This window comes from Cetorhinus maximus, chromosome 9 (genome assembly GCF_964194155.1).
Source record: "Cetorhinus maximus chromosome 9, sCetMax3.hap1.1, whole genome shotgun sequence".
Classification (NCBI taxonomy): domain Eukaryota; kingdom Metazoa; phylum Chordata; class Chondrichthyes; order Lamniformes; family Cetorhinidae; genus Cetorhinus; species Cetorhinus maximus.
In genome coordinates this window covers 72,988,688-73,014,795 of record NC_135887.1, presented here as the reverse complement: position 1 = coordinate 73,014,795, position 26,108 = coordinate 72,988,688, and the positions used below count along the sequence as shown (strand labels likewise).

Below are 26,108 nucleotides of genomic sequence, written 5' to 3'. Positions count from 1 at the left end.
TCCCACCTCTATTCCTCCTCTTCAGATAACGGTCTAACTCCCCTTTGAATGGTTAAATCTGCCTCCACCACACTCTGAGGTCACAATGAGCGGCCACAAATTATACTTACAAATGGGCAATTGTACAGGACTGCGGGAAGAGACCGAGCCTCCATTGAAAATTGCAAATGCTGATAATACACGAACTAAAATATCCAGCGGGTTAAATTGCTGCAGTGGTTCTAAATACCGTGAACAAAACTCCATTCACCGAAACCACTGGTCGGAACCAGCAGCGCCAACGCGTTCCACTCCTTCCGGAGTCAGTCAGTTCTGTCAGTCTTTCCACCCCACCCCCACTAGAGCTGTACCTTGAGTGTCCTGCCATCCATTCTTAATTAGCACATTCTCTTAGATAATATCACCACCTTCAACACCTCTTTGTTCCTTTGTCTGTGACATCTTTTGATTATCTGCTCCTATCACTGCTTGCTTATCCCCACAACCACCTCCCCTCAACTTCTCTCTCCCCGCCCCCCCACCTTAAACCAGTTTATATTTCACCCCTCTCCTAACTTTACTCAGTTCTGTTGAAGGGTCATGAGAACTCGAAACGTCAACTCTTTTCTTCTCCGCCGATGCTGCCAGACCTGCTGAGTTTTTCCAGGTAATTTTGTTTTTGTTTTGGATTTCCAGCATCCGCAGTAGTTTTTTTATGTTCTTGTTTCCACTCCTTCCGGTTCTCGTAGGACTACAAGACCCACCACGCCCTACACAGGCTTCAGCGCTTGCGCAGTGAGTCATTTGAGACCGGGATTGCAGCGTTTGCGCAGTGGGTCATGTGAGACCGGAATTGCAGCGTTTGCGCAGTGAGTCATGTGAGGCAGGGATTACAGCGTTTGCGCAATGGGTCATGTGAGACAGGGATAAAGCGCTTGCGCAGAGAGTCATTTGAGACCGGGATTGCAGCGCTTGCACAGTGGGTCATGTGAGGCAGGAATTGCAGCGCTTGCGCAGTGGGTCATGTGAGGCAGGAATTGTAGCGCTTGCGCAATGGGTCATGTGAGGCAGGGAAGATGGCGGCAGCGGGGAGAGTTCAGGAGGTTGGGGCTTTGCAGCTGCTCCTGAAGGTAACAGAAGGGGACGGACTAGGAGCTTCGCCACTTGTCCATGTCCACTAACCCTTAGGGTGGACATTTATTGTTGGATTGGGCTAACGGTGCGATAAACCCTGCCTTCGCAGTGCCTTTAATAGATGGAGTTGGCTTTTCTATTGAAGTTAAATCTAGTCCCACTTTTAAACTAAAACGAGTGAGTTTTATTCCAAACATTTGGACACTATGTAGTTTCACCTATCTGCAGAGACTGAGGGTGAATCTGACTTTCACTGGGAGATCTCTCTAATGGAATCGCCACATTTGGGACACCGTTTAAAAATGTAGAAACACAAAAAATAGCCCTAGTGCAGAAAATTCAATTTACTTGTTTTCAATGAAATTGCAGGAGCAGTTTCTAAAAATTAAAAAATTGCTAAGATTTGTGATGAAGCTATGAAGGGGGAATAAGAAAAGATCATTATCCCCCCTGGCTGTGGAGTGGGTGATGAAGAGTTACTGGGTGAGGAGAAGTTGCTCTAGCAGTGTCTGGGTTCTTGTGCTGTAAACTTTTTATGAAATCTGTGTATAGTCAGCGCAGGAGGAAATCCACTATTTTTAAAGGGTGCTGCCTTCCTGAAACATTTTTTGGCAAGGAATAGCAGTTTGTAAATTTCTTAATTTGTTGCATTTGATTTGGCTAGTATTAGCTTCATGTTAACAAACAGATGGAAAAGAGTTGTCAAATTCTGTGTGGAGCAGAGTGCTTGTGAGAGGACTTGCAGTTATACTGAACATAGCACTGTGATGCAGGGTCTATTCAAGTGGGGGAGTGAAAAGGAATGTGTTAGTTATAGGGGACAGTATAATGAGGGGGATAGATTGTGTTTCCTACAGTCGCAACTGGGAGCTCTGCAGGGTGTGCTGTCTGCTTGGTGTCTGGGTTAAAAACATCTCCGTGTGGCTGGAGAAGAACTTTGAGTGGGTGCGGGAGTTGTCATAGTCCACATAGGAACCAACAACATAGGTAAAATTAGGGATGATGTTCTGCTGAGAGAATTTAAGGTATTAAAGTACTAATTAAGTAAAGTAGAACCTCAAAGGTGGTGTAATCTCAATTATTTCTTGAATCATGCACCAATTAGCACAGGAATAAACAGGTTAGAAGGTTAAAATGCTTTGCTGAAAGAGTGGTGTGGAGGCAGGGGTTTTGTTTCATGGGCCATTGGCAGCAGTACTGGGGAAAAAGGAGTTGTTCCCTTGGGGCAGACTGCATTTAAACCAGGCTGAAAGTAGTGTCCCAGCACATTGAATGACTAGGATTGTCGACAGAGCTTTAAACTAATAAAGGGTGGGAGGATTTAGGAAAAGATAAGTTCAAAAGCAGCATGGAAAATGTCAAGGTTTTAGAGCAGAACAGTGTTTTGGGTAAAAATAGGCAGAGTAAGCCAGGAAAGGACACTGGCCAGTTTCAAAATTAATGGGACGTCATGACTGAGGTGATGTCTGGGAAAAGTAGAAAAAATGTCAAAGCTAAAGGTCTGAATGTGTGAAACATTTGCAACAAATTAGATGATACACTAGAAGAACTTAAAATCGAGAAGAAGGAGGTGTTGGAAAGGCTACCTTTACTTAAAATAGATAAGGTGCCAGTACCGGATGAGGTGCATCCAAGAGTACTGAGAGAAATGAGAGTGGAAGTTGCAGAGGCAGTAGAGATAATCTTCCATAATATAAAAGCAAATTACTGCAGATGCTGGAAATCTGAAGTAAAAACAGAAAAAGCTGGAAAAACTCAGCAGGTCTGTCAGCATCTGTGGAAAGAGAAACAGGTAATCTTCCAGTCTTCCTTAGACACGGGACATGCCAGAGGACTGGAGAACTGCGAATGTTATACTCTTGTTCAAAAAGAGGTGCAAGGATAAAGCTGGCAACTACAGACCAATCAGTTTGACCTCAGTGGTAGGGAAACTTATGGAAACTATAGTACGGGATAAAATCAATAATCAGTTAGACAAGTGCAGGATATTTAAGGAAACCCAGCGTGGGTTCATCAAGGGAAAATCATGTTTAACTAACTAGAGAAGGTTGATAAAGGAAACACTGTTTTGTGGTGTATATGGATTTTCAAAAGGCATTTGATACAGTGCCACACAACAGACTGATGAGCAAAATTCTAGGCATGGAATAAAAGGGAAAGTAGGCACTTGGATAAGAAATTGGCCGAGTGACAGGAAACAGAGAGTAATGATAAATGGTTGTTTTTCAGATTGGAGGAAGGTTTGTAGTGGAGTTCCCCAGGGCTCAGTGTTGGGACCCTTTCTCTCCCTGGTGTATATTAATGGCGTAGACTGTGGTGTGCAGGGCATGATTTCAAAATTTGCAGATGATACAAAGATTGGAAATGTTGTCAACTGTGATGCGGACAGTCTTGAACTTCAAAAGGACATAAACATGTTGGTTGGTTGGGCAAACAAGTGGCAGATGAAGTTCAACGCAGAGAAGCGTGAGGTGATTCATTTTGACAGGAAAGATATGGCGAGACAGGATAAAATAAAGGGAGAGCTCTAAAGGAGGTGCAGGAACAGAGGGACCTCTGTATACGTACATAGGTTATTGAAGATGGCAGGGCATGTTGAGAGAGCAGTTAATAAAGCATATAGTATCCTAGGCTTTATTAATAGAAGCATTGAATACAAGAGTAAGGAGGTCATGTTGAACTTGTGTAAGACACTAGTTAGGCCTCATTTGGTGTACTGTGTCGAGTTCTGGACGCAATACTTTAGGAAGAATGTGAAGGCCTTGGAGAGAGTACAGAGGAGATTCACAAGAATGCTTCCTGGGATAAAGAACTGTAGCTATGAGGATAGATTGGAGAGGTTGGGACTGTTCTTGGAGAAAAGAAGGCTGAGACGAGACTTGATAGAGGTATTAAAGATCCTGAGGGGTAAGAGGGGTGAGAAACTGTTCGCACTCAAGAGAACATCAAGAACTAGAGGGCGCAGAGTCAAAATAATTGGCAAAAGGTGTAAATGTGATGTGAGGAAAAATCTTTTCACCCAGAGGTTGGTTGGAGTCAGGAACAAACTTCCTGAAGGGGTGGTGGAGGCAGGTTCCATTGAGGCATTCAGAAGGGAATTGGATTGCTACCTGAAAAGAGAGAATGTGCACGGTTATGGGGATAAGGCAGAGGAGCGGGACCAGGTGGAATGCTCTTTGAGAGCCAGTGCAGGTTTGATGGGCTGAATGGCCTACTTCTGCACTGTAGAGATACTGTAAGAACACAGAAATTAATAGGGTTGACCTAATGGCCATGAAAGAAATGTGGTTACAAAGTGACCAACGTTGGGAACTATTTATTCTGGGACACTTCTCTTTTATAAGAGATGGGCAAAATGGAAAAAGAGGAGAAAAAAACAAAAAGCTAAAAGCTACTGCGGATGCTGGAAATCCAAAACAAAAACAGAATTACCTGGAAAAACTCAGCAGGTCTGGCAGCATCGGTGGAGAAGAAATCAGTTAATGTTTCGAGTCTTCATGACCCTTCGGCAGAACTGAGTATAGTTAGGAGAAAGGTGAAATATAAGCTGGTCTAAGGTGGGGGGGGTGGGGGGAAAGAGAAGTTGAGGGTGGGCTGATTGTCTTTTCCCACCTATTCTTCTTTTCCCACCTATTTCCATTATTTTTAAATCTAAAACTAAAACTTTGTTAGTCTTTCCACCCCACCCCCACTAGAGCTGTACCTTGAGTATCCTGTCTTCCATTCTTAATTAGCACTTTTCTTAGACAATATCACCACCTTCAACACCTCTTTGATCCTTTTGTCTGTGACATCTTTTGATTATCTGCTCCTATCACTGCTTGCTTATCTCCACAATCATCCCACCCTCAACTTCTCTTTCCCCCCGACCTTAGACCAGTTTATATTTCACCTTTCTCCTAACTATACTCAGTTCTGCCGAAGGGTCATGAAGACTCGAAACGTTAACTGATTTCTTCTCCACCGATGCTGCCAGACCTGCTGAGTTTTTCCAGGTAATTCTGTTTCTGTTTTGGAAAAAGAGGAGGATTAGACCAGATAATGGATTGGATAAGGACAGAGGAGAGAAAGGATGTTAGCTCAGAAAATCAAGTAGTATGATCAGTTTGGGTGGAGCTAAGAAACAGCAAAGGCAGAAAACACTGGTGGCGGTTATTTATAGCACACCACCCACCCACCCCCCCCACCGCCCCCGAAAAGTAATATAGTAACCTAGGAAGGGTGTAAATCAGGAACTTAGTAATGCATGTAACAAGGATAATACAATAATAATGGGGGACTTTAATCTTCACATAGATTGGGCAAAGGGCAAACCAAATTTGCGCTAATAGCGTGGAGGATGAGTTCCCGGCACAAGTTAATTTTCTAGATCAATAAGTTGAGGTACCAACAAGGGAGCAGGCTATTTTAGTTTTGTGCAATAAGTGGGTTAATTAATAACTATTTAGTAAAGGGATGTCTAGGGAAGAGTGATCATTATTGAATTTGAAAGTGATTTAGTTCAGTATGAAACTAAGGTCTTGAATCTATATGAAGCAAACTATGTTTGACAGACAGATTGGCTAAATTAGATTCGGAAACTTTAAAAAATTCGTTCATGGGAAGTAGGCTTCGCTGGCTAAGCCAGCATTTTTGTTTATCTCTAATTGCCCTTGAGAAGGTGATGGTGAGCTGCCGCCTTGAACCACTGCAGTCCATGTGGTGTAGGTACACCCACAGTGCTGTTAGGGAGGGAGTTCCAGGATTTTGACCCCGTGACAATGAAGGAACGGTGATATATTTCCAAGTCAGGATGGGTGAGTGATTTGGAGGGAACTTTCAGGTGGTGGTGTTCCCATCTATTTGCTGCCCTTGTCCGTCTAGGTGGTAGTGGCATTGGGTTTGGAAGATGTTGCCTAAGGAGCCGTCATGAGTTCCTGCAGTGCTGCTACTATGCATCGGTGATGGAGGGTGTGAATGTTTGTGGATGGGGTACCAATCAAGTGGGCTGCTTTATCCTGGACGGTGTCAATTCTTGTGTTGTTGATGCTGCACTCATCCAGGCAAGTGGAGAGTATTCCATTAGGCTCCTGTAGATGGTAGACAGGTTTTGGGGAGTCAAGTGTATTATTCACTGCAGGATTCCTAGCCTCTGACCTGCTCTTGTAGCCACAGTATTTATATGGCTAGCCCAGTTCAGTTTCTGATCAATGGTAGCCCACAGGATGTTGATAGTGGAGGATTCAGTGATGGTAATGCCATTGAATGTCAAGGGGCGATGATTAGATTCTCTCTTCTTGGAGATAGTCATTGCCTGGCACTTGTTACTTGCCACTTGTCAGCCCAAGCCTGGATATTGTCCAGGTCTTGTTGCATTTGGACATGGACTGCTTTAGTATCAGAGGGGTCATGAATGGTGCTAAACATTGTGAAATCATCAGCGAACATCCCCACTTCTGACCTTATGATAGAAGGAAGGTCGTTGATCCAGCAGCTGAAGATGGTTGGGCCTAGGACACTACCTTAGGGAATTCCTGCAGTGATGTCTTGGAACTGAGATGACTGACCTCCAACAACCACAACCATCTTCCTTTGTGCTAGACATGACTCCAACCATTGGAGAATTTTCCCCCTGATTCCCATTGGCTCCAGTTTTGCTAGGGCTCTTTGATGCCACACTAAGTCATATGTGGCCTTGATGTCAAGCGCAGTCACTCTCACCTCACCTTGGGAGTTCAGCTCTTTTGTGCATGTTTGAACCAAGGCTGTAATGAGGTCAGGAGCTGAGTGGCCCTGGCAGAACCCAAACTGAGCGTCAGTGAGTAGTAAGTGCCGTTTGATAGCATGTTAATGACCCCTTCCATCACTTTACTGATGATCGAGATGGGGAGATAATTGGCTGGGTTTGATTTGTCCTGCTTTTTATGTACAGGACATACCTGGACAATTTTCCGCATTGCTGGGTAGATACCAGTGTTGTTTCTGTGCTGGAACAGCTTGGCTAGGGGCACAACAGGTTCTGGAGCACAAGTTTTCAGTACTATTGCTGGAATATTGCCAGGGCCCATAGCCTTTGCACCATCCAGTGCCTTCAGCTGTTTCTTGATATCACGTGGAGTGAATCGAATTGGCTGAAGACTGGCATCTGTGATGCTGGGGACCTCAAGAGGAAGCAGAGATGGATCATCCACTTGGCACTTCTAGCTGAAGATTCTAACAAATGCTTCAGCCATATTTTTTGCACTGATGTGCTGTGCTCCTCCATCATTGAGGATGGGGATATTTGTGGAACCTCCTCCAGCGTTGTTTAATTGTCCACCACCATTCACAACTGGATGTGGCAGGAGTGCAGAGTTTAGATATGATTCTTTGGTTGTGGAATTGCTTAACTCTGTCTATCACTTGCTGCTTATGCTGTTTGACATGCAAGTAGTCCTGTTTTACAGCAACACCAGGTTGACACCTCATTTTTAGGTATGCCTGGTGCTGATCCTGGCATTCCCTCCACTCTACATTGAACCAGGGTTGGTTCCCTGTCTTGGTGGTAATGGTAAAGTTGGGGATAAGCCAGGTCATGAGGTTACAGATTGTGGTAGTGTACAATTCTGCTGCTGATGGTGACCCACAGCACCTCATAGTTGCCTGGTCTTGAGTTGCTAGATCTGTTGGAAATCTAACCCATTTAGCCTGGTGATTGTGCTACACAACACGATGGAGGGTATTCTCAATGTGAAGACGGGACTTTGTCTCCACAACGACTGTGCGGTGGTCACTCCGACTGATACTGTCATTGATAGATGCATCTGTGGCAGGCAGGTTGGTGAGGATGAGGTCAGAGTGTTTTTCCCTTTTGTTGGTTCCCTCCGCCTGCCACAGACCCAGTCTAGCAGCTATGTCCTTTAGGACTCGGCCAGCTCGATCAGTAGTGGTGCCACCAAGGCACTCTTGGTGATGGACATTGAAGTCCCCCACCCAGAGTACATTCTGCGCCCTTGCCAAGTGGTGTTCAAGATGGAGGAGTACTGATTCATCAGCTGAGGAGGGCGGTATGTGGTAATCAACAGGAGGTTTCCCTGCCCATGATTGGCCTGATGCCGTGAGACTTCACGGCGGCTGGAGTCTAATCTATCCTAATGAGTACAAGACAAAAGGCTTCAATAGCATGTCTCTTCTTTTCAGCAGTACTCAAATATGACAGGAGACGAGCAATGGCTGGCATTGAAAGAATCATTGCATAATTTACAGCAAATACACATTCCTTTAAGGCATAAGAAAACCACACAAAGTGGATAACAAAAAGAATTAAAGATAATGTTGCTAAAAATAACATAAGCCTAAGAATTGGGAGGTTATTTTTAAATTCAACAAAGGAGGACCAAGAAATTGATAAGGAGAAAGAACATGAAGTAGACTAGCAAGAGACATCTGAACAGGCTGTAAATGTTGTAGGTACGCAGTTAGGAAGGGATTAGTGAAACTAAGCATGGGCCCATTAGAGGCAGAGACAGCTGAAATATACTGGAGAGTAAGGAAATGGCAGAGACATTAAACAAAGTCTTTGTATCTATTTTTATGATAGAAGACACAAAAATCTTTCAGGGAATGTTGGGGAACTGAGTCCAGTGAGAATGCAAAACTTAAGAAAATAGAGAAATTAATGGGACTAAATGGCGACAAGCCCCTTGGACTTGAAGGCCTGCACCCTAGGTTTTAAAAGAGCAAGCTGCAGAGATAGTGGTAAGAAGTATTTAGATGAGCACTTGAAATGCCATAGCATATAGGGCTACGGGCCAAGTGCTGGAAAATGGGATTAGAATAGTTAGGTGCTTGGTGGCTGGCATGGACGTGATGGGCCGAAGGGCCTGTTTCTGTGCTGTATAACTCTGACTCTGTGGATGCATTGGTTTTAATTTTCCAGAATTCCTCAGATTTCTAGAACAGTTCTCAAGGATTAGAAGCTGGAAAATGCTCTTTAAGAAAGGAGATAGAGGAAATAGGGAGCGATAGGCCAGTTAGCCTAACATCAGCAGTGGGAAAATGCTAGGAACTATTATTAGGAATGTGGTAGCACACCACTTGGAAAATCAAACTATGATTAAGTAGAGTCGACAAAAATGTATGAAAGGGAAATCGTGTTTGACAAACCTGTGAAGATTTTTTGAGCATGTAATTAGTAAGATGGATAAGGGAAAACCAGTAGATGAAGTGTATTTAGATTTTCAAAAAAAAATTGATAATCTGTCACAAGAGGCTGTTACACAAAATTAGGATGAATGGAATTGGGAGTAATATATTAGCATGGATTAATAATTGGTTTGATGGATGGAAACAGTCGGAAAAAAGGGCCATTTTTCAGGTTGACAGGCTGTGATTAACTGGGTGCTGCTAGGATCAGTATTTGGACCTCAAGCTATTTGTAATCAATGTTAATGACTTAGTTGAAGGAGATGGGACTGAGTGTAACATAACCAAATTTTCTGACAATACAAAGTTAGATGAGAAAGTACATGGTGAAGATGATGCAAAGAGGCTGCTGAGGGATAGAGACGGGATGGGTGAATGGACAAGAACATGGCAGATGGAACAGAATATGACCTGTGAAGTTATCCACTTTTGTAGAAAAAAAGCAGAGTATTTTTCAAATAGGACTGAGAAATGTTTGCATTCCGAGGGACCCCTGGGTGTCCTTGTACATGAATCACAGAAAGTCAACATGCAGGTACGACAGGCAATTAGGAAGATGAGTGGTATGGTGGATTTTGTCACAAAGGGATTGGAGTGTAAAAGTAAAGATGTCTGACTACAGTGACATAGGGAATTGGCTACATCTGGAGCACTGTGCGCTGTTCTGGCCTCCTTACCCAGACAAGGACTTGCCATAAAGGGAGTGCAACCAAGGTTCAAAAGGCTGGTTCCTGGGATGAGAGGATTCTCCTGTACACCAGGCCTATATTCCATGGAGCTGAGAAGAATGAAAATTGATCCAATTGAAACATAAAATTAAGGGACTTGGCTGGGTAGATGAAGAGAGAATGTTTCCCCTGGCTGGGGAATGTAGAACTGGGGGGGGCGTCACAGTCTCAGACTAAAGGGTCAGCCTTTGAGGACAGGGATGAAATGTTTCTTTACTCAATGGGTTGTGAATCTTTGGAATTGTCTGCTCCCAGAGAGCTGTGGATGCTCAGAGAGCGAGTGTATTCGACACAGATGTCGGTAAATTTTTGTGTACTAAGGGTTTTAAGGGATATGGGGATAGTGCGAGAAGATGGAATTGAGGTAGATGATCAGCCATAATCTTTTTGAATGGCAGAGCAATCACAGAAGGCCAAAGGCCCAACTCCAGTTCCTATTTCTTATGTTGTTGAAGGTGATGACCCTTTGAAATTTATTTCTGTGTCTGAAAATGTTTAACTTGAGAGCTATCTGAAGTAAAGGACCTTCAGTATAGGTCTTTGTGTAAGGAACCAGTCTCTAATTCTGGCTGAGGAAGGCCATTTAACCCATTTCCATCCAGCGATATCTTAACATTTCTCCCACTGGAACCTCCTTTTCAGTCTTGGTGCTATGGTAGTACTGTGACTTCCGAGTCCGAAGATAGTAGGACTCAAGTCTGAATACAATTTAAACTATAAGCTGGATGCTGACGGAATGCCTCGCTACCTGATGTGTCATCTTTTAACTGAGCTTTAAACCAAGGCCCTGTCTGCTCTTGGGTGAATGGAAAAGATTCCGTGGCACTATTAGAAGAACAGGGAAATTCTCCTAGTATCTTCACCAATACTTGTCTCAACCAGCATCAGTAAAATGTGACTACCCAGTCATTTACCTAATTGCTGTTTGTGGGCTCTTTCTGTGCAGATTTGCTTCTGTTGCTGTATTGACTATACTGCAAAGTGCTTCATTAGCTGTGAAGTGTTTTGGATTGGTCCTGAGAACGAATGGTACAATATATATTGAAGTCCTTACTTCCTATCTTGATAATTATTCCCTAAATGATTCCAGAGATTTTACCGCTGTTCTATTTGGAAGGTCATTCCACAGATTGGCTTTAATAAGGATCTTTTCAAGTGTTGTTGTGGTGACTGTAGAATTTACTTTATACCTAATTAATTTAAAAGGATTGCAGATTCATTGATTCATATGTCTCTGGACAAGTAACCCCAACCCTATTCAAATGAAAAGATTTACACAATATCGCAGTCTTTTCTAAATAAAACCTTCTGTTGGCAAGGCTCTCAACCCCTTTTTGTAGTGTTGATTGCCTTTGCTGCACAGTTCCCAGTGAAATAAAGAAAATGCAGTCATTCGGTCTCCCAAGTTACATTTCCGTCAGTGAGACCTTTGCTTTTGTGCACAATGTTGTTGACATTTGGGACTGTAACGTTTAAATCTTGTGCATTTCAGTAGTTGTGAGGCTCTGCTGTAAGCACTTGTGTCCTTTTATTAAGTAAATTTCATTCTTCACTTCTGGTGAGAGCAACTAGGATCCCTGTTCCACTACCCTATACCAGGAAAAAATAACTATTGCACAAGATGGTGTTTATTCTATATTCTATTCTAACTGTAAGTAATTGAGAATGAGCTTCCAGAGTATGTGGATGCATCTCCCTCAGTGAGAAATCCAGATATTTTGTATTGTGAGCAGCACCTATTCAGTGGATCCAACTGTACTGCATCCTTTTAGAGATTTGCCTCCCCTTTGACTGATCTGTCTCCAGTTACAGCCTTACATCGAACCTCCACTTTCTCTCTAAGCTGTGTCAGTTTGCAATTGTCTCCCACCTCTATGTCCGCCTCTCCTAACACTCTCTTTGAAGCTTTGCAGCCCATTTTCTGCCCTGCTTGCAGCTAAGACTGCCCTCTCAAAGTCACCAACAATTGGCACTGGCTGTTACAATAGTAACTTTCCCCTTCAGGATGCCTTGGGACACCCATGTTGTGGAGTAAGCCTATATCCCCTGCTGCTGCTGCCCTCTGTGATCTAGCTGAATGGGACTACCCTTCCTTGGCATGCTGCTATCATTCCAATGCAACCAGTGCATCTTAATAGATCCTCCTTCAGCTACTCCATGACCTCCCCATCCCTTCTTGATCTTTATGTTGCCCCTCACTGACATCAATAGGATTGTATAATTTTCCATATGTATTCTGATAACACCCAGTTCTACCTTTTCTATAAAACTCACTATAGGCTGTCAGACTACCTGTTCATGAGCCAGAATTTCCTCAGAGCCATTTTATATAGACGCTACCAAAGCTCTGTTCTTGTGCTATTAACTCCATCCTGTTCCCAGACTATGAACTCAAATGGAACTAGACTCTTTGTAACCTCAGTGTGTGCAACCCGTTTGACCAAGAGTTGAGTTTTAAACGTGCATGACTTATGGAGGTACATATATACAATCGGGTTTCTGCCCTGCTACAGTACCGAAAGAGCTCTTATCAAAATCACAAATGACATTCTGTGACTGAGAAAGGTAAACTCATCCTTCTCAACCTGTCTGCATCCTTTGACAAGGTCAACCACACCATCCTCTTCCAACAACTCTCAACCCTCAACCTGCTGGCTGGGACTGAACTGCTCTTATTTAATCATAGCAGAAGTATCTTCCTTAACCGAGGTTTCCCACCCACGATGGTTGACAGGACCCTCAACCGTGTCCGACCCATCTCCCGCGCCTCTGCCCTCAAACCTTCCTCTCCCTCCCAGAACCAGGATAGGTTCCCCCTTGCCCTCACTTTTCACTCCACCAGCCTCCACATTCAAAGGATCATCCTCTGCCATTTCCACCAACGCCAGCATGATGCCACCGCCAGACACATCTTCCCTTCAGCCCCCGTCAACATTCCATAGGGACCGTTCCCTCCAGGACTCCCTGGTCCACTCCTCCATCACCCCCAACACCTCAATCCCCTCCCACGACACCTTCCCATGCAATCGCAGAAGGTGCAACACCTGCCCCTTCACTCCCCCCCCACCTCACCGTTCAAGGACCCAAACGCTCCTTTTGCACTTCCCTCAATTTAGTCCGCTGCATTCACTGCTCCCAATGCAATCTCCTCTACATTGGAGAGACCAAACGCAGACTGGGTGACTGCTTTGCGGAACACCTTTGGTTTGTCTGCAAGCATGACCCAGACCTCCCTGTCGCTTGCCATTTCAACACACCACCCTGCTCTCATGCCCACATGTCTGTCCTTGGCCTGCTACAATATTCTAATGAAGCTCAACACAAACTGGAGGAACAGCACCTCATCTTCCGATTAGACACTTTACAGCCTTCCGGACTTTACATTGAGTTCAACAACTTTAGGTCATGAACTCTCTCCTCCATCCTCACCCCTTTTCCAATCCCCTTTTTTCTTACATAAAAATTGAAGAATAAATATGTATATATTTTTTCCCACCTATTTCTATTATTTTTAAAATTTATTTCCATTCATTGTTTCATCCCCACCTTTTAGCCTATTTCGATCTTTTCTCCCACATCATCCTCTCCTCCCATCCCACCTCCACTAGGGCCATTTGTCACTTGCTCCTTCTGCTTTCTACTCTTAATGTCACCATTAGCACCTCGCTTAGCCAGTACCGCCACCATCAACACCCCTTCGACCTTTTGTTTATGACATCTTTTGCAATCTCTCTTTTGTCTCCACCTACCACTGGCCTTCTATTCAGCTTCACTTGTCCCATCCCCCTGAAACAGTATGTATTTCACCACATTTGTACTTCTCTTTAGCTCTGAAGAAGAGTCATACGGACTTGAAACGTTAACTCTGTCTTCCTCTCCACAGATGCTGTCAGACCTGCTGAGTTTTTCCAGCAATTTTTGTTTTTGTTTGATTTCCAGCATGTGCAGTATTTTGCTTTTATTATAGTAGGAGTATCATTTGTTATGGCTTTTATAAGACCATAAGACATAGGAGCAGAAATTAGGCCATTTGGCCCATCGAGTCTGCTCCACCATTCAATCGTGGCTGATAAGTTTCTCAACCCCATTCTCCCGCCTTCTCCCCGTAACCTTTGATCCCCATACCAATCAAGAACCTATCTATCTCCGTCTTAAATACACTCAATGACCTGGCCTCCACAGCCTTCTGTGGCAATGAATTCCATAGATTCACCACTCTCTGGCTAAAGAAGTTTCTCCTCATCTCTGTTCTAAAAGGTCTTCCCTTTACTCTGAGGCTGTGCCCTCGGGTCCTAGTCTCTCCTACTAATGGAAACATCTTCCCCACGTCCACTCTATCCAGGCCTTTCAGTATTCTGTAAGTTTCAATCAAATACCCCCTCATCCTTCTAAACTCCATCGAGTATAGACCCAGAGTCCTCAAACGTTCCTCATATGTTAAGCCTTTCATTCCCGGGATCGTTCTCGTGAACCTCCTCTGGACCCTCTCCAGGGCCAGCACATCCTTCCTGAGGTACGGGGCCCAAAATTCTTTCTTCCCATTCCTGCACTGTTACCTCTGTTCTCCAGGATTTATCATTGTCTCACCTCCTCCACCCCCGCCACCGCTTAATGTCTCTCAGCTACATGCTGTCCATTGGTGATTGCACCCAAAAACACAGCAATAATTTTCACATGGATGCTGCTGACACCCACATCTATTTCAACACCACCTCTCTTAACCTCTCCACTATCTCTAAATTATCAGACTGCTTATCTGACATCCAGTATTGAATGAGCAGAGATTTCCTCCAATTAAGTTTTGGAAAAATCAAGGCTATTGTCTCTGGTTACAGTTGCAAACTGTCTTTTTTTAGCTACCAACGCCCCTGCCCCCAAACCAATCCCCCCCCACCCCCACCCCTCTCCCTGGAAACTATCTGAGCTTGAACTTTGCCGTTAACAACCGTGGCATCTTATTTGATCCTGAGATGAGCTTCCAGCCACATATCCGCACTATCAGTAAGACCCAGTTTTTGCCCCTGCCTCGGCTGATGATCTGCTGAAACCCTCATCCAATTTTTTGTTAGAGGTGGGAAATATGGCAAAATGGAAGGAACTCAGCTACTCCAGGTTTGACTATTCCAATGCATCCTGGCCAGCTCCCCACATTCTACCTTCCGTAATCTTGTCATCCTAAACTCTGCCCGTGTCTTAACTCACACCAATTCACGTATCACCCCCATGCTTGCTGAACTACATTGGCTTCTGCTCAAACAACGGCTTGATTTTAAAATTCTCCTCATGGCTTTCAAATCTCTCTATGACCTCACCCCTCCCTTTCTCTATAACCTCCTCCAACTCCACAACTCTGAAGTATCTGTGCTCCTCTAATTCCAGTCCCTTGAGATCCCTGATTTTAATTGCTCAACCATTGGTGGCTGTGCCTCTAGTTGCCTCGGCCCCAAGCTCTGGAGTTGCCTCGGCCCCAAGCTCTGGAATTCCCTCCCTAAACCTCTCCACCTCTCCCTCTTTTTTTCCTTTAAGATGCTCCTTAAAACTTGGCTCTTTGACCAAATTTTAGTTCATCTGCACTCATATTGACTGATGTGGTTTGGTGTCACAGTTTTTGCTTTGCAATGCTTCTGTGAAACAACTGGGATGTTTTATCACATTGAAGGAACTATAGAAATACAAGTTGCTGTATCAGTCAAACAAGTTCCTTCCATTTTGCCATGTTTCCCACCTCTACCCTGTTCTCTGTTCCTGTTCCTACCGAACCATACTATCATCCCCTCTAGACTGAGCTTTCCAATGCCTGTTCACCAGCCTCCCACTCTCCACAAGTCATGGGGGCGGTGATGGCATAGTGGTATTGTCACTGGACTCCTACTTCAGAGACCCAGGGTAACTCTCTGGGGACCTGGGTTCGAATCCCACCATGGCAGATAGTGAAATTTGAATTCAATAAAATAATCTGGAATTAAATTATGACCACAAAACCGTTGTTGATTGTAGTAAAAAATTATCTGGTTCACTAATGTCCTTTCGGAAAGGAAACCCACTGTCCTTACTGTGACTTCAGACCCACAGCAACATGGTTGACTCTTAAATGGCCTAGCAAGCCTCTCAGTTCTCAAGGGCAATTCGGGGTGGGTAATAAATGCTGGCCCAGCCAGCGATGTCCACATCCAATGAATAATAAAAAAAGTCCAATTTGTTCATCATCTACCTGTAACTTCACTATGTTTCACTTGCCCATCAACCTTGCTCTCATAAACCTACACTGGCTCTGTCTCCAGTGCAGAGAGTTTATATTCATTGCACTCATCCACATAGACTTGTCTTGAGACCTATGTTAAAGGTGCTTCACTTAAAGGTAGTTGGTGATCACTGGCTTGAATTTCTGTCTTTTAGGCTTCCTCAAAGGATGTGGTGAGGCATTTATGTCAGGAATGCTTTCCCTCTTCAGCGACCAATTCAGTCAGGTTAGTTGACAGCACTGTCAAAAGCTTATCGGTGACCCCCGAGGAGGCAAAGCAGGTAGGAGAAAACTTGAGTGTGTGTGTATTATAATTATATATTTAATATATGTATAGCCTTGCCTGCATCTAAAAAGTAAATGAATGTTTTTTTTTTGTAAATATAACGAATAATGTGAATCGAGAAAGTAGAATGTGGAGCAGTGTGTTGGGACCCAAAACGAAAGGTTAGAGATGGGTGTAAGTTTGTAAGAATCACAAAACCCATTGTGCACGAGATGTACTAAAGTCCAAGCCTTTTGGACTTAACAAAGGGGGAATCTCTGCTTTTTTTTTTACAGAAAATGTAGCCCCTTCACTCCTGAAACTTATCATTCTGTGCTGAATTTGAATCTGAGATGAGCGTCTGACCCATGGCTGTAAATGAATTGTGGAATATGTTTGTGGCACAGTTCCCCTACAACAGAGTGGGACTACAAATGTTCCAGATTTACCCTGTTTATATTGTGGAGAAGACTCAACACACACCCCGCCCAAGCGGCATGCACAGTTAAAATTGGTACAGACCCAAGGCTTTTAACTGTGGGCCTTGATTACTCTGGAAGGGCAGGATATGGCAGCCTAGTTTATCCTGGCAGCAGGATATTAGACAGTCTTAGTACTATTGGATATGACCACCAGGCACATAACTGCCTACTATTTGTCAGCCTCATTCAGTTTGCAAGAATAGCTGATATGCAAAATGGCAAAAGGCTCCTGTCACAATAGAACTGAAGTAGATTGTTCAAGTGGAGTTAGGAGAAATTTGCCCATGTCTGATGCAAAGAGTGCTCAATTTATGCTTTTTTAAAAAAAAACTTTTCAAAGTTGACACTGCAGAAGGTGCAAAACCAAATCAGTTTCTTCCAATAATAGGAAGGATGTGATTGCACTGGAGGGGGTGCAGGATGTTGCCTGGGATGAAACATTTAAGTTATGAAGAGAGGTTGGATAGACTTGGGTTGTTTTCATTGGAGCAAAGAAGACTGAGGGGCGACCTGATCGAGGTGTACAAGATTATGAGGGGCATGGACAGGATGGATAGGGACCAGCTGTTCCCCTTAGTTGAAGGGTCAGACATGAGGGGACACAAGTTCAAGGTGAGGGGCAGGAGATTTAGGGGGGATGTGAGGAAAAACTTTTTTACCAGAGGGTGGTGACAGTCTGGAATGCGCTGCCTGGGAGGGTGGTGGAGGCAGGTTGCCTCCAAAAAGTACCTGGATGAGCACTTGGCACATCATAACATTCAAGGCTATGGGCCAAGTGCTGGTAAATGGGATTAGGTAGGTAGGTCAGGTGTTTCTCACGTGTCGGTGCAGACTCGATGGGCCGAAGGTCCTCTTCTGCGCTGAGTGATTCTGTGAAAAATGTATGTTACTCACTACATTTACAATTATGGCTCATATTTACAAGATTCATTACATAACAAACACACAGCCCAAGGAATTTTACCCAGCTGCCAGCCCCTCAGTGTAATATGGCTGAAGGGCCTTAAATATGACCTTTCCCATATTGAACCTGTGCTGCAGCTGCCCCAAGCATTAGTCCCTCAACATATCATCCTGAACCTTGGAATAAGCCAGTCTGCAATATTGGGTCAGGGAAAACTTTGCACTGGAAGGCCAGCAAGTTTCAGGCAGACCAAAGAGAGTCTTTCACCGAGTTGATGTTTATCTTGGTGTGTGTCACTGGGCACATAGCTGCTTGAGATGAACCTCATCAAAAAAACACTGCATTTCTATCTGACCTTCTTAGCAAAGGCATATTCCAGAAGGAGGTAGGTGGTGGTCTCTTCCCTGCTGCAGCCGCTCCGAGGGAAATGTCCAGAGTGGGTGAGACTGCAGGCATGTAGGAAAGATCCAACCTCATAGTCTCCCAAACTCAGACGGCCCGCTTCTACCTCCTTCCCAAAATCCACAAACAGGACTGTCCCAGTAGACCGATCATGTCAACCTGTTCCTGCCCCACAGAACTCATTTCTTCCTATCTTGACTCCGTTCTCTCTCCCCTTGTCCAGTCTCTTCCCACCTATATCCACGATTCCTCTGATGCCCCACATCATATTAACAATTTCCAATTCCCTGGCCTCAATCACCTCCTCTTCACCATGGACGTCCAATCCCTCCACGCCTCTATCCCCACCAGGATGGTCTGAGAGCTCTCCGCTTCTTCCTTGAACAGAGTCCCGAACAATCACCATCCACCACCACTCTCCTCCACCTGGCTGAACTAGTTCTCTCACTGAACAATTTCTCCTTAAACTTGTCTCACTTCTTCCAAATAAAAGGTGTGGCTATGGGTACCCGTATGGGCCCCAGTTATGCCTATCTCTTTATGGGATATGTGGAACATTCCTTGTTCCAGTCCTACTCAGGCCCCCTCCCACAACTCTTTCTCCGGTACATCGATGATTGCTTCGGTGCTGCTTCATGCTCTCGTCGGGACCTGGAAAAATTTATTAATTTTGCTTCCAATCTCCATCCTTCCATCATTTTCACGTGGTCCATACTGACACTTCCCTTCCCTTCCTTGACCTCTCTGTCTCAATTTCTGGTGATAGGCTGTCCACCAATATCCATTACAAGCCTACCGACTCCCACAGCTACCTCGACTACAGCTCCTCACACCCCGCTTCCTGTAAGGACTCCATCCCATTCTTTCAGTTCCTTCGCCTCCGTCGCATCTGTTCTGATATTGCCACTTTCAAAAACAGTTCCTCTGACATGTCTTCCTTTTTCCTTAAATGAGGTTTTCCACCCACGGTGCTGACAGGGCCCTCAACCGTGTCCGGTCCATCTCCCGCGCATCCGCCCTCACACCTTCCTCTCCCTCCCAGAACCATGATAGGGTCCCCCTTGTCCTCACTTATCACCCCACCAGCCTCCGCATTCAAAGGATCATCCTCCGCCATTTCCTCCAATTCCAGCATGATGCCACCATCAACACATCTTTCCTTCACCCCCCCGGCAGCTTTCCGCAGGGATCGTTCCCTCCGGGACACGCTGGTCCACTCCTCCGTCACCCCCTACACCTCAACCCCCTCCCACGGCACCTTCCCATGCAACCGCAGAAGGTGCAACACCTGCCCCTTTACTTCCCCCCCTCCTCACCGTCCAAGGGCCCAAACACTCCTTTCAAGTGAAGCAGCACTTCACTTGCACTTCCCTCAATTTAGTTTACTGCATTTGCTGCTCCCAATGCGGTCTCCTCTACATTGGAGAGACCAAACGCAGACTGGCTGACCGCTTTGCGGAACACCTTCGGTCTGTCCGCAAGCATGACCCAGACCTCCCTGTCGCGTGCCATTTCAACACACCACCCTGCTCTTGTGCCCACATGTCCGTCCTTGGCCTGCTGCAATGTTCCAGTGAAGCTCAACGCAAACTGGAGGAACAGCACCTCATCTTCCAACTAGGCACTTTACAGCCTCCCGGACTTAATATTGAGTTCAACAACTTCAGATCATGAACTCTTTCCTCCATCCCCACCCCCTTTCCGATTCCCCTTTTCCAATAATTTATAATTTTTAAAAAAAATTTCTTTTCCCACCTATTTTTAAATTTATTTTGATCTATTGTTTTATCTCCACCTGTTAGCCCATTTTGATCCCTTCCCCCCACTCCATCCCCACTAGGGCTATCTGCCACTTGCTTGTCCTGCTTGCTACCCTTAATGTCACTTATTAGCACATTCCTTATTAGCACCACCGTCAACACCCCTTTGTCCTTTTGTCTATGACATCTTTGGCAATCTCTTCTTTGCTTCCACCTATCACTGGCCCTCTATCCAGCTCTACCTGTTCCACCCCCCTCTACCAGCTTATATTTCACCCCATTTCTCTATTTCCTTAGTTCTGATGAAGAGTCATACGGACTCGCAACGTCAACTGTGTTCCTCTCCGCAGTTGCTGTCAGACCTGCTGAGTTTTCCGAGCTATTTTTGTTTTTATTTAAGATCTGACAGGTGTTGTCTTTCTCACCACCAGCCAAACTACATCTTGGTGCTTGTTTGAAAGTACTGGCAATGGGGCATTCTGCCAAATGACTTTGACTATCTACTCTGGGAACTATTTGACAGGATTCACCATCTCCTTTTCCCGCAGGGCTCTGAGGACATTACATACAGACCATTATCTGATAGATTTGTGGTCAAAGATGTCTTTCTGCATAAACCTTTCCAAGTAGGACAGGTGGTGCAGCACGGTCCAACTGCTTGGAGCATTCCACAGCAACATGACCAGACCCATCCTTCGCAACACCAAGGACAGGTAGAACCTCAGCATGTAGTGACACTTAGTGTTTTTGTACTGAGGGTCTATGCACAGCTTGATGCAGCCACAATCCAAGGTGGCCATCAACATGAGGGTGATGTTGGGTACGTTTTCACCCTCAATTTCTAGAGTCTCTTACATCCTTTCCCTGCGGACCTGGTCCATTTGTGAACCCCAGACAAAGCGGAAGATGGCTCGTGTGTTCACCATGGCGCAGGAGCAGGGTATGGGCCAGATCTGCGCCACATAAAGCAGCATCAAGATTGCCTTGCACCTGATTACCAGGTTTTTACCTGCAAAGTAGAGGGTCGTCACTCCAACATCCCAATTTACTCTCACTAGAGGAAAAAATGATGTATTTCACAAAGCCGAATTACCTTATTTCTATCTCTTTGTTTTCTACCTATAGTTGATCTGCAGCCTACATGGTTTCACACGGCAAATTGTATTCCAAGGACTGACTTCAGCTGAAGAGATTCTCCCACTCTTTCCTGATGACTTTCATCAAAACCTGAAGAATCTGTTAACTAAAATAATTCTTGAAAACATGTAAGTGCTTTTTTTCTACTCTTTCTCTTCTCGTTGTGCTGCTGCCTGCCCTGCTGCACTCGGTTCAAACCGAAAGTGCTACCTGTTAAAACTGATAGTCAATCCAAGTTCTGCTCTGGTTTAACTTGCTTGGATTTTGTGTTCTTACTTGTGCATCTGGGGCTTGAGGACTTGAGTACAATGTGATTTAAAATGTCAGAGGCCTTTAAAATTGGAAACAATCACTTGTCAGCACCTGCAAATGAAACAAGTGATATAAAATATGGTAAATCTGTATAAATGTATATTGTCTAGGATGAATGTAATCTCAGATCCTGATGAATAGCTTTGGACGTTTGACACTTAGATTGAATAATGAGCTGTTAAACTAAAATGAGCAGTTAACATATGGAAACCAGAGAGACCATTGTGTATTGTTAAGGGATGTCGACACTCCAGATTGGCAAGAGAGTCAGTGCCTCTTAGTCCAGATAATTCCAAATTCTACTTACTGTAACTTCATTTGCAATAATTAGCTTATTTGCTCCTCTCGACTTGGCTATTCAAATGCTTCCTTGACTGGCCTTTCACCTTGCACCTTCCAGAAACTTGAACTTACCTAAAACTATTGCCCATTATCTGAACTTGCATGAAGTACTGCTTACCCATCACCCTGTGCTTGCTGACCTTCATTAGCTCCCAGTCTGACAATTCTCATTGTTTTCAAATCACTCCACCCCGGCCTCTCCCTAGCTCTAGCATCTTCCAGCCCTATAAACTCTCCAGAACCTGTGTTCCATCAACTCTGGCCTCTTGCATATCCCTTATTTTAATTGCTCCACCATTAGTAGCCATGCTTTCAGCTGCCTAGGCCCTAAGCTCTGGAATTCCCTCCCTAAACCCCTCTGCCTCCATATCTTCCTCTCCTTAAAGACGCTCCTTAACCTCTTTAACCAAGCTTTTGATCACTTGTCCTAATATCTCCTTTTATGGTTCAGTGTCAAATTGGAACAGTGGTACATGCATTTGGAAAATTGTTTTATTTGTTATGAACTGTATCTAAGCATGAAGTTGGGCAATTCTCCCATAGTGAGCATTTGAGAGAGCTGGGACAGTCTTGATGTACGAGATTTGGTGTGTCTGTGCGTGCAGGAACTGCATGAATGCTTGCCTGACAAAAAATGATCTGCATCAAGATAAAGCACCATCTGTGCTGTGATGTTCTGAAATGCTGCTCTCAGATCTTGTGGTAATTTGGAGAGGGTGGGTGGTGTCTATTCTCTGAAAATTAATTTCACCTTCTATTTCAGAGCTGCCTGGAGGAGTGAAACACTTGCAAACCAAAGTAAGGGAAACTTTTTACTTATTGCTTCAATCCATATTCTGTCATTGTATATTCTGAGGTAAATTCATTGCATGTAATGAGATTCTTATTATATTAATTTCTTCCCCTCTAGTTAGCATAAGCTTAAGAATGCTGGTTCCTTATGCAGTGTTTCTTTCCTTCTTTCTCTTCCCTAGTTTCCTTACCCCATCTCATTGACATGGACTGGAGAGTGGATATCAAAACCTCGTCTGATAACATCAACAGAATGGCAGTGCCCACTTGCCTGCTCCAGATGAAGGTATTACTGTGTAATTCATGCTTGTAACATTTTGAGAATTTGGAGAAATCGGCATCTTTTGAAACATGTTTTTCAAAGGAGGCATCAGTGTTGTGATTTGGGCCAATTGGTGAGTGTCAATCAGGCTCATCCCAGACAAAGAGCACAATTTCAACTGGGCCAATTTGATCTTTCTCTTCAGTCCCGTTAGCACCAAGCGACTGTTTTCCACCTTGTGTTGTAATCTATGCTGTATCAATCATCCCTCACCTATCTACCATAACTGCAACAACAATTTTACAAGGAGAAATTTCTGTAAAATGGACATTTTTGAGACCGGAAAATCCGACAAATCAATGACACAGTTTACAGTAAGTTAAATTGTTCAGATCCAATGGAACAGCCTTTTCCCTTCAGTGTTTTCTTATGGAAAATATTAATGGACATGAACGATTTATGAAAATATTCCTTAGTTTAATCTAGAAATATCAATACAAAAAGCAAATATCAGCAACTCCTATAAAAATGCAGAACTTGCAGCAAGAAAGTCTGCAAATGCATGGGTGCACTATATGATTTAAAATACAATTCAAGGAGTATGCAACTCAGCAGAGTTTTTGTTAATGGTTTTATTATGGGATGTGGTTTTCTTTGAGTAAAAGAGCATTCCTCATCCTTGATGTGAGGTGACATAAATGCAAGATTAATAGCTTTGAGCGAATAACTGAATTTAAAAAAGAATTAATTGCTGTTCATCAGGAAATCTTGTACTCAGTAATTATTCTTGTTCCACATTAGACATGTACAGAATGTTACTTTTGTAGGTATGTTGAAATTCAATGCTGCACTTGCTGACAGTCATACTAGATAGCTGCTGCTGCCTAATGAAGACAGCTTGACTCTGTTGCCTCAGGACTTACGTACACCAATGCACAGTTGTCAAATAAAGGTTTCAGTGCTATGGGCTCATGAAATTAGGATGCAGTATGTGTTGCTGTCATTAGGTTAGGTGCAGTCAACAATAAATAATCATACTTGATTCCCAATAGAAGAAACATCTTTCCATCTGCACCCAGAAAACAATGCTGGTGGAGTACACTCCTTCCCATTTCTCATGGATAGAATTCCAATTCAATCATAAGTTATTCCCAGGTTACCCCCATTTCATCTCATAAGATAGTCAATATAACTGATATTAAGTAGAGACAGCCGCAGCTTTGTGTAGATTAAATCATTGAGTGTTTGTCAAATTGACCAGCTTATGCAGCTAATGCAATTGTGCAGTCTCTTGGAAAGCTGATTATCAGGATTCAGCAAAATTGTGAAAAGGTCACTTTGTTAAATTGCACTCTGTGTGTGTTGTGTGAATAAAATAAAATTGAAAGTAAAATTTAATAACTTCTAATGTTGCAGCCATCTGCATTTGCTGGCAAAGTCGTGTTCGTCTTTTCTAACTGTTGTGCTTCTCTCAGATCCAGGATGACATCAATGCCTGCCGAGGTGGACCCATCATTTCCACTGTCTCTCTTGAACTAAGCAAAGAAAAGCTGGATACAATGTTGGATGGACTCAGTCGAATCCGGGATCAGCTTTCAGCTGTGGCAAACAAGTAGCATGTTAACTAACTGTGTTGGAGGAGTAAAAGTATTGGAACTGTCTTAAAGCATCATGTTTGGACCTGAGGACTTGTTCCGTTGCCCTGTTTTGTTATATGGGACTTTGCATTGCTAAGTTTTCACACTTTATTTACAGAGAGGTTTAATTTCAAACACGATGAATCTATGATTTGTGTAAATTTCCCCTCCACTTTCTTTGCTATTTGATCTGACATATCTTATTGATGGTTTTTCTGTGTATTTTAACACAACTTATTTCTCCTGTGAATTGTGAGCTTTGCATTGTATGTACTCGCCTGAGTTCCTCAGTTTGGTTGACTGAAGATCTCCAAATACAGAGTAAAATATCCATAGAAGACTATTACTTTTGTAATTAAAAGCAATGTCAAAAATCTATTACTATTTTTTGAAACATTTATTCCTTTAATTGAGAAATCCTGTGTGAGGTGAGTTAGGAGACAAAATATGGTAGCTTGTGTGTAATTTCTATTTATTAAAGATTTAACTGGAACTGTATTGATGTGTGGCTGCACGTAAGTGTTAATGTTCACCCTAGCTTTACAGAGCTGAACAGAATAGGCTTATAATTGGCAGCCTCACTCATGATTTGAGTAGTACTGTACTGTTTAACCTTTGATCGGTTATAGAATTGAGGCACTGCAGGAATATGTTGTAAGGTGAAATCTGAATGCACTTGGGAACATCAATGCGGAATAGATAGGTTTAGGTTGCCTGTATTCTCCACTATTATGAGTTAGATTCTATAATTCATTTAGCAGATCCTGAATGCCCAGGAAAATATAAAATGTGAAATGAATGAACAATAAGTGGAAAAAACATCTAATAGGCTTATATTCGAAGTTAGTAATTTTACCAACAGATTGTGATCATGATGAAAACCTCTCCCCACTGCCCCCCCCACCACCCATTTTTTTTAACACCTCTAGCTGTATTATATTTGACCCTATTAATTATTTGTTTCAAATGAGACTTGTGCCAACAAGCAGTCTATTCTGCAAATATACTGCCCCAATCATGAAGAGGTTATTCCTTTTGCCAAATTTACCTTATGACTTTGTGTCCTATGGTTCTTCATAGGCAGGGGAGGGGGGGGGGGGGGCGGGGATGTATCTGGCTGATGGCTCCTAAAATGGTTAAATATAGAAGAATGTAATTGGGTAGAGTATATGCTGCGCATGTGTACACCATGCAGAGAAATGGGTTCATTGCTGTTCAGTGTTACGGTGCATTCACTGTAAAGATTCAAAAGGTTGGATTCCTGAGACTGAGAACTACATGTGAAAGATAGGTGGGTACTTGGGGGGAGGTGGCAGGGGGGTTGGCAGGGAACATATGTCTTACTCATGGTGGTCTCTTGTATTTGCATGATCATCTTTGGGGGGGGTCAGGGAAAAATTTTATAGATTCTGTTTTTTCTCTGATCTTTGCATCTGTCAGAGAATTGCCCTGCTTTTGGATGGGGCTGGGGTGGGTGGGATCAAGATGAGGCGGAGAAATTGTGCTATGATAATGGACCAATGGACAGCTGATCTTCACCTTTTCTTTTTATGCATGTCCACAGTGAT

General features: G+C 43.7%; 1 protein-coding gene across 1 annotated transcript; it reads left to right on the top strand.

Annotated features, from left to right (window-relative positions):
- Positions 1-1,010: 1,010 nt before the first annotated feature.
- commd9 (COMM domain containing 9) lies at positions 1,011-24,918 on the top strand. The gene is made up of 6 exons (XM_078548850.1): positions 1,011-1,109; positions 16,401-16,526; positions 21,184-21,323; positions 22,613-22,647; positions 22,824-22,927; positions 24,379-24,918. Exons 1-6 carry the CDS (start codon positions 1,056-1,058, stop codon positions 24,517-24,519), a joined length of 600 nt encoding a protein of 199 aa, XP_078404976.1. The 5' UTR covers positions 1,011-1,055; the 3' UTR covers positions 24,520-24,918.
- The last annotated feature ends 1,190 nt before the right edge of the window (positions 24,919-26,108 follow it).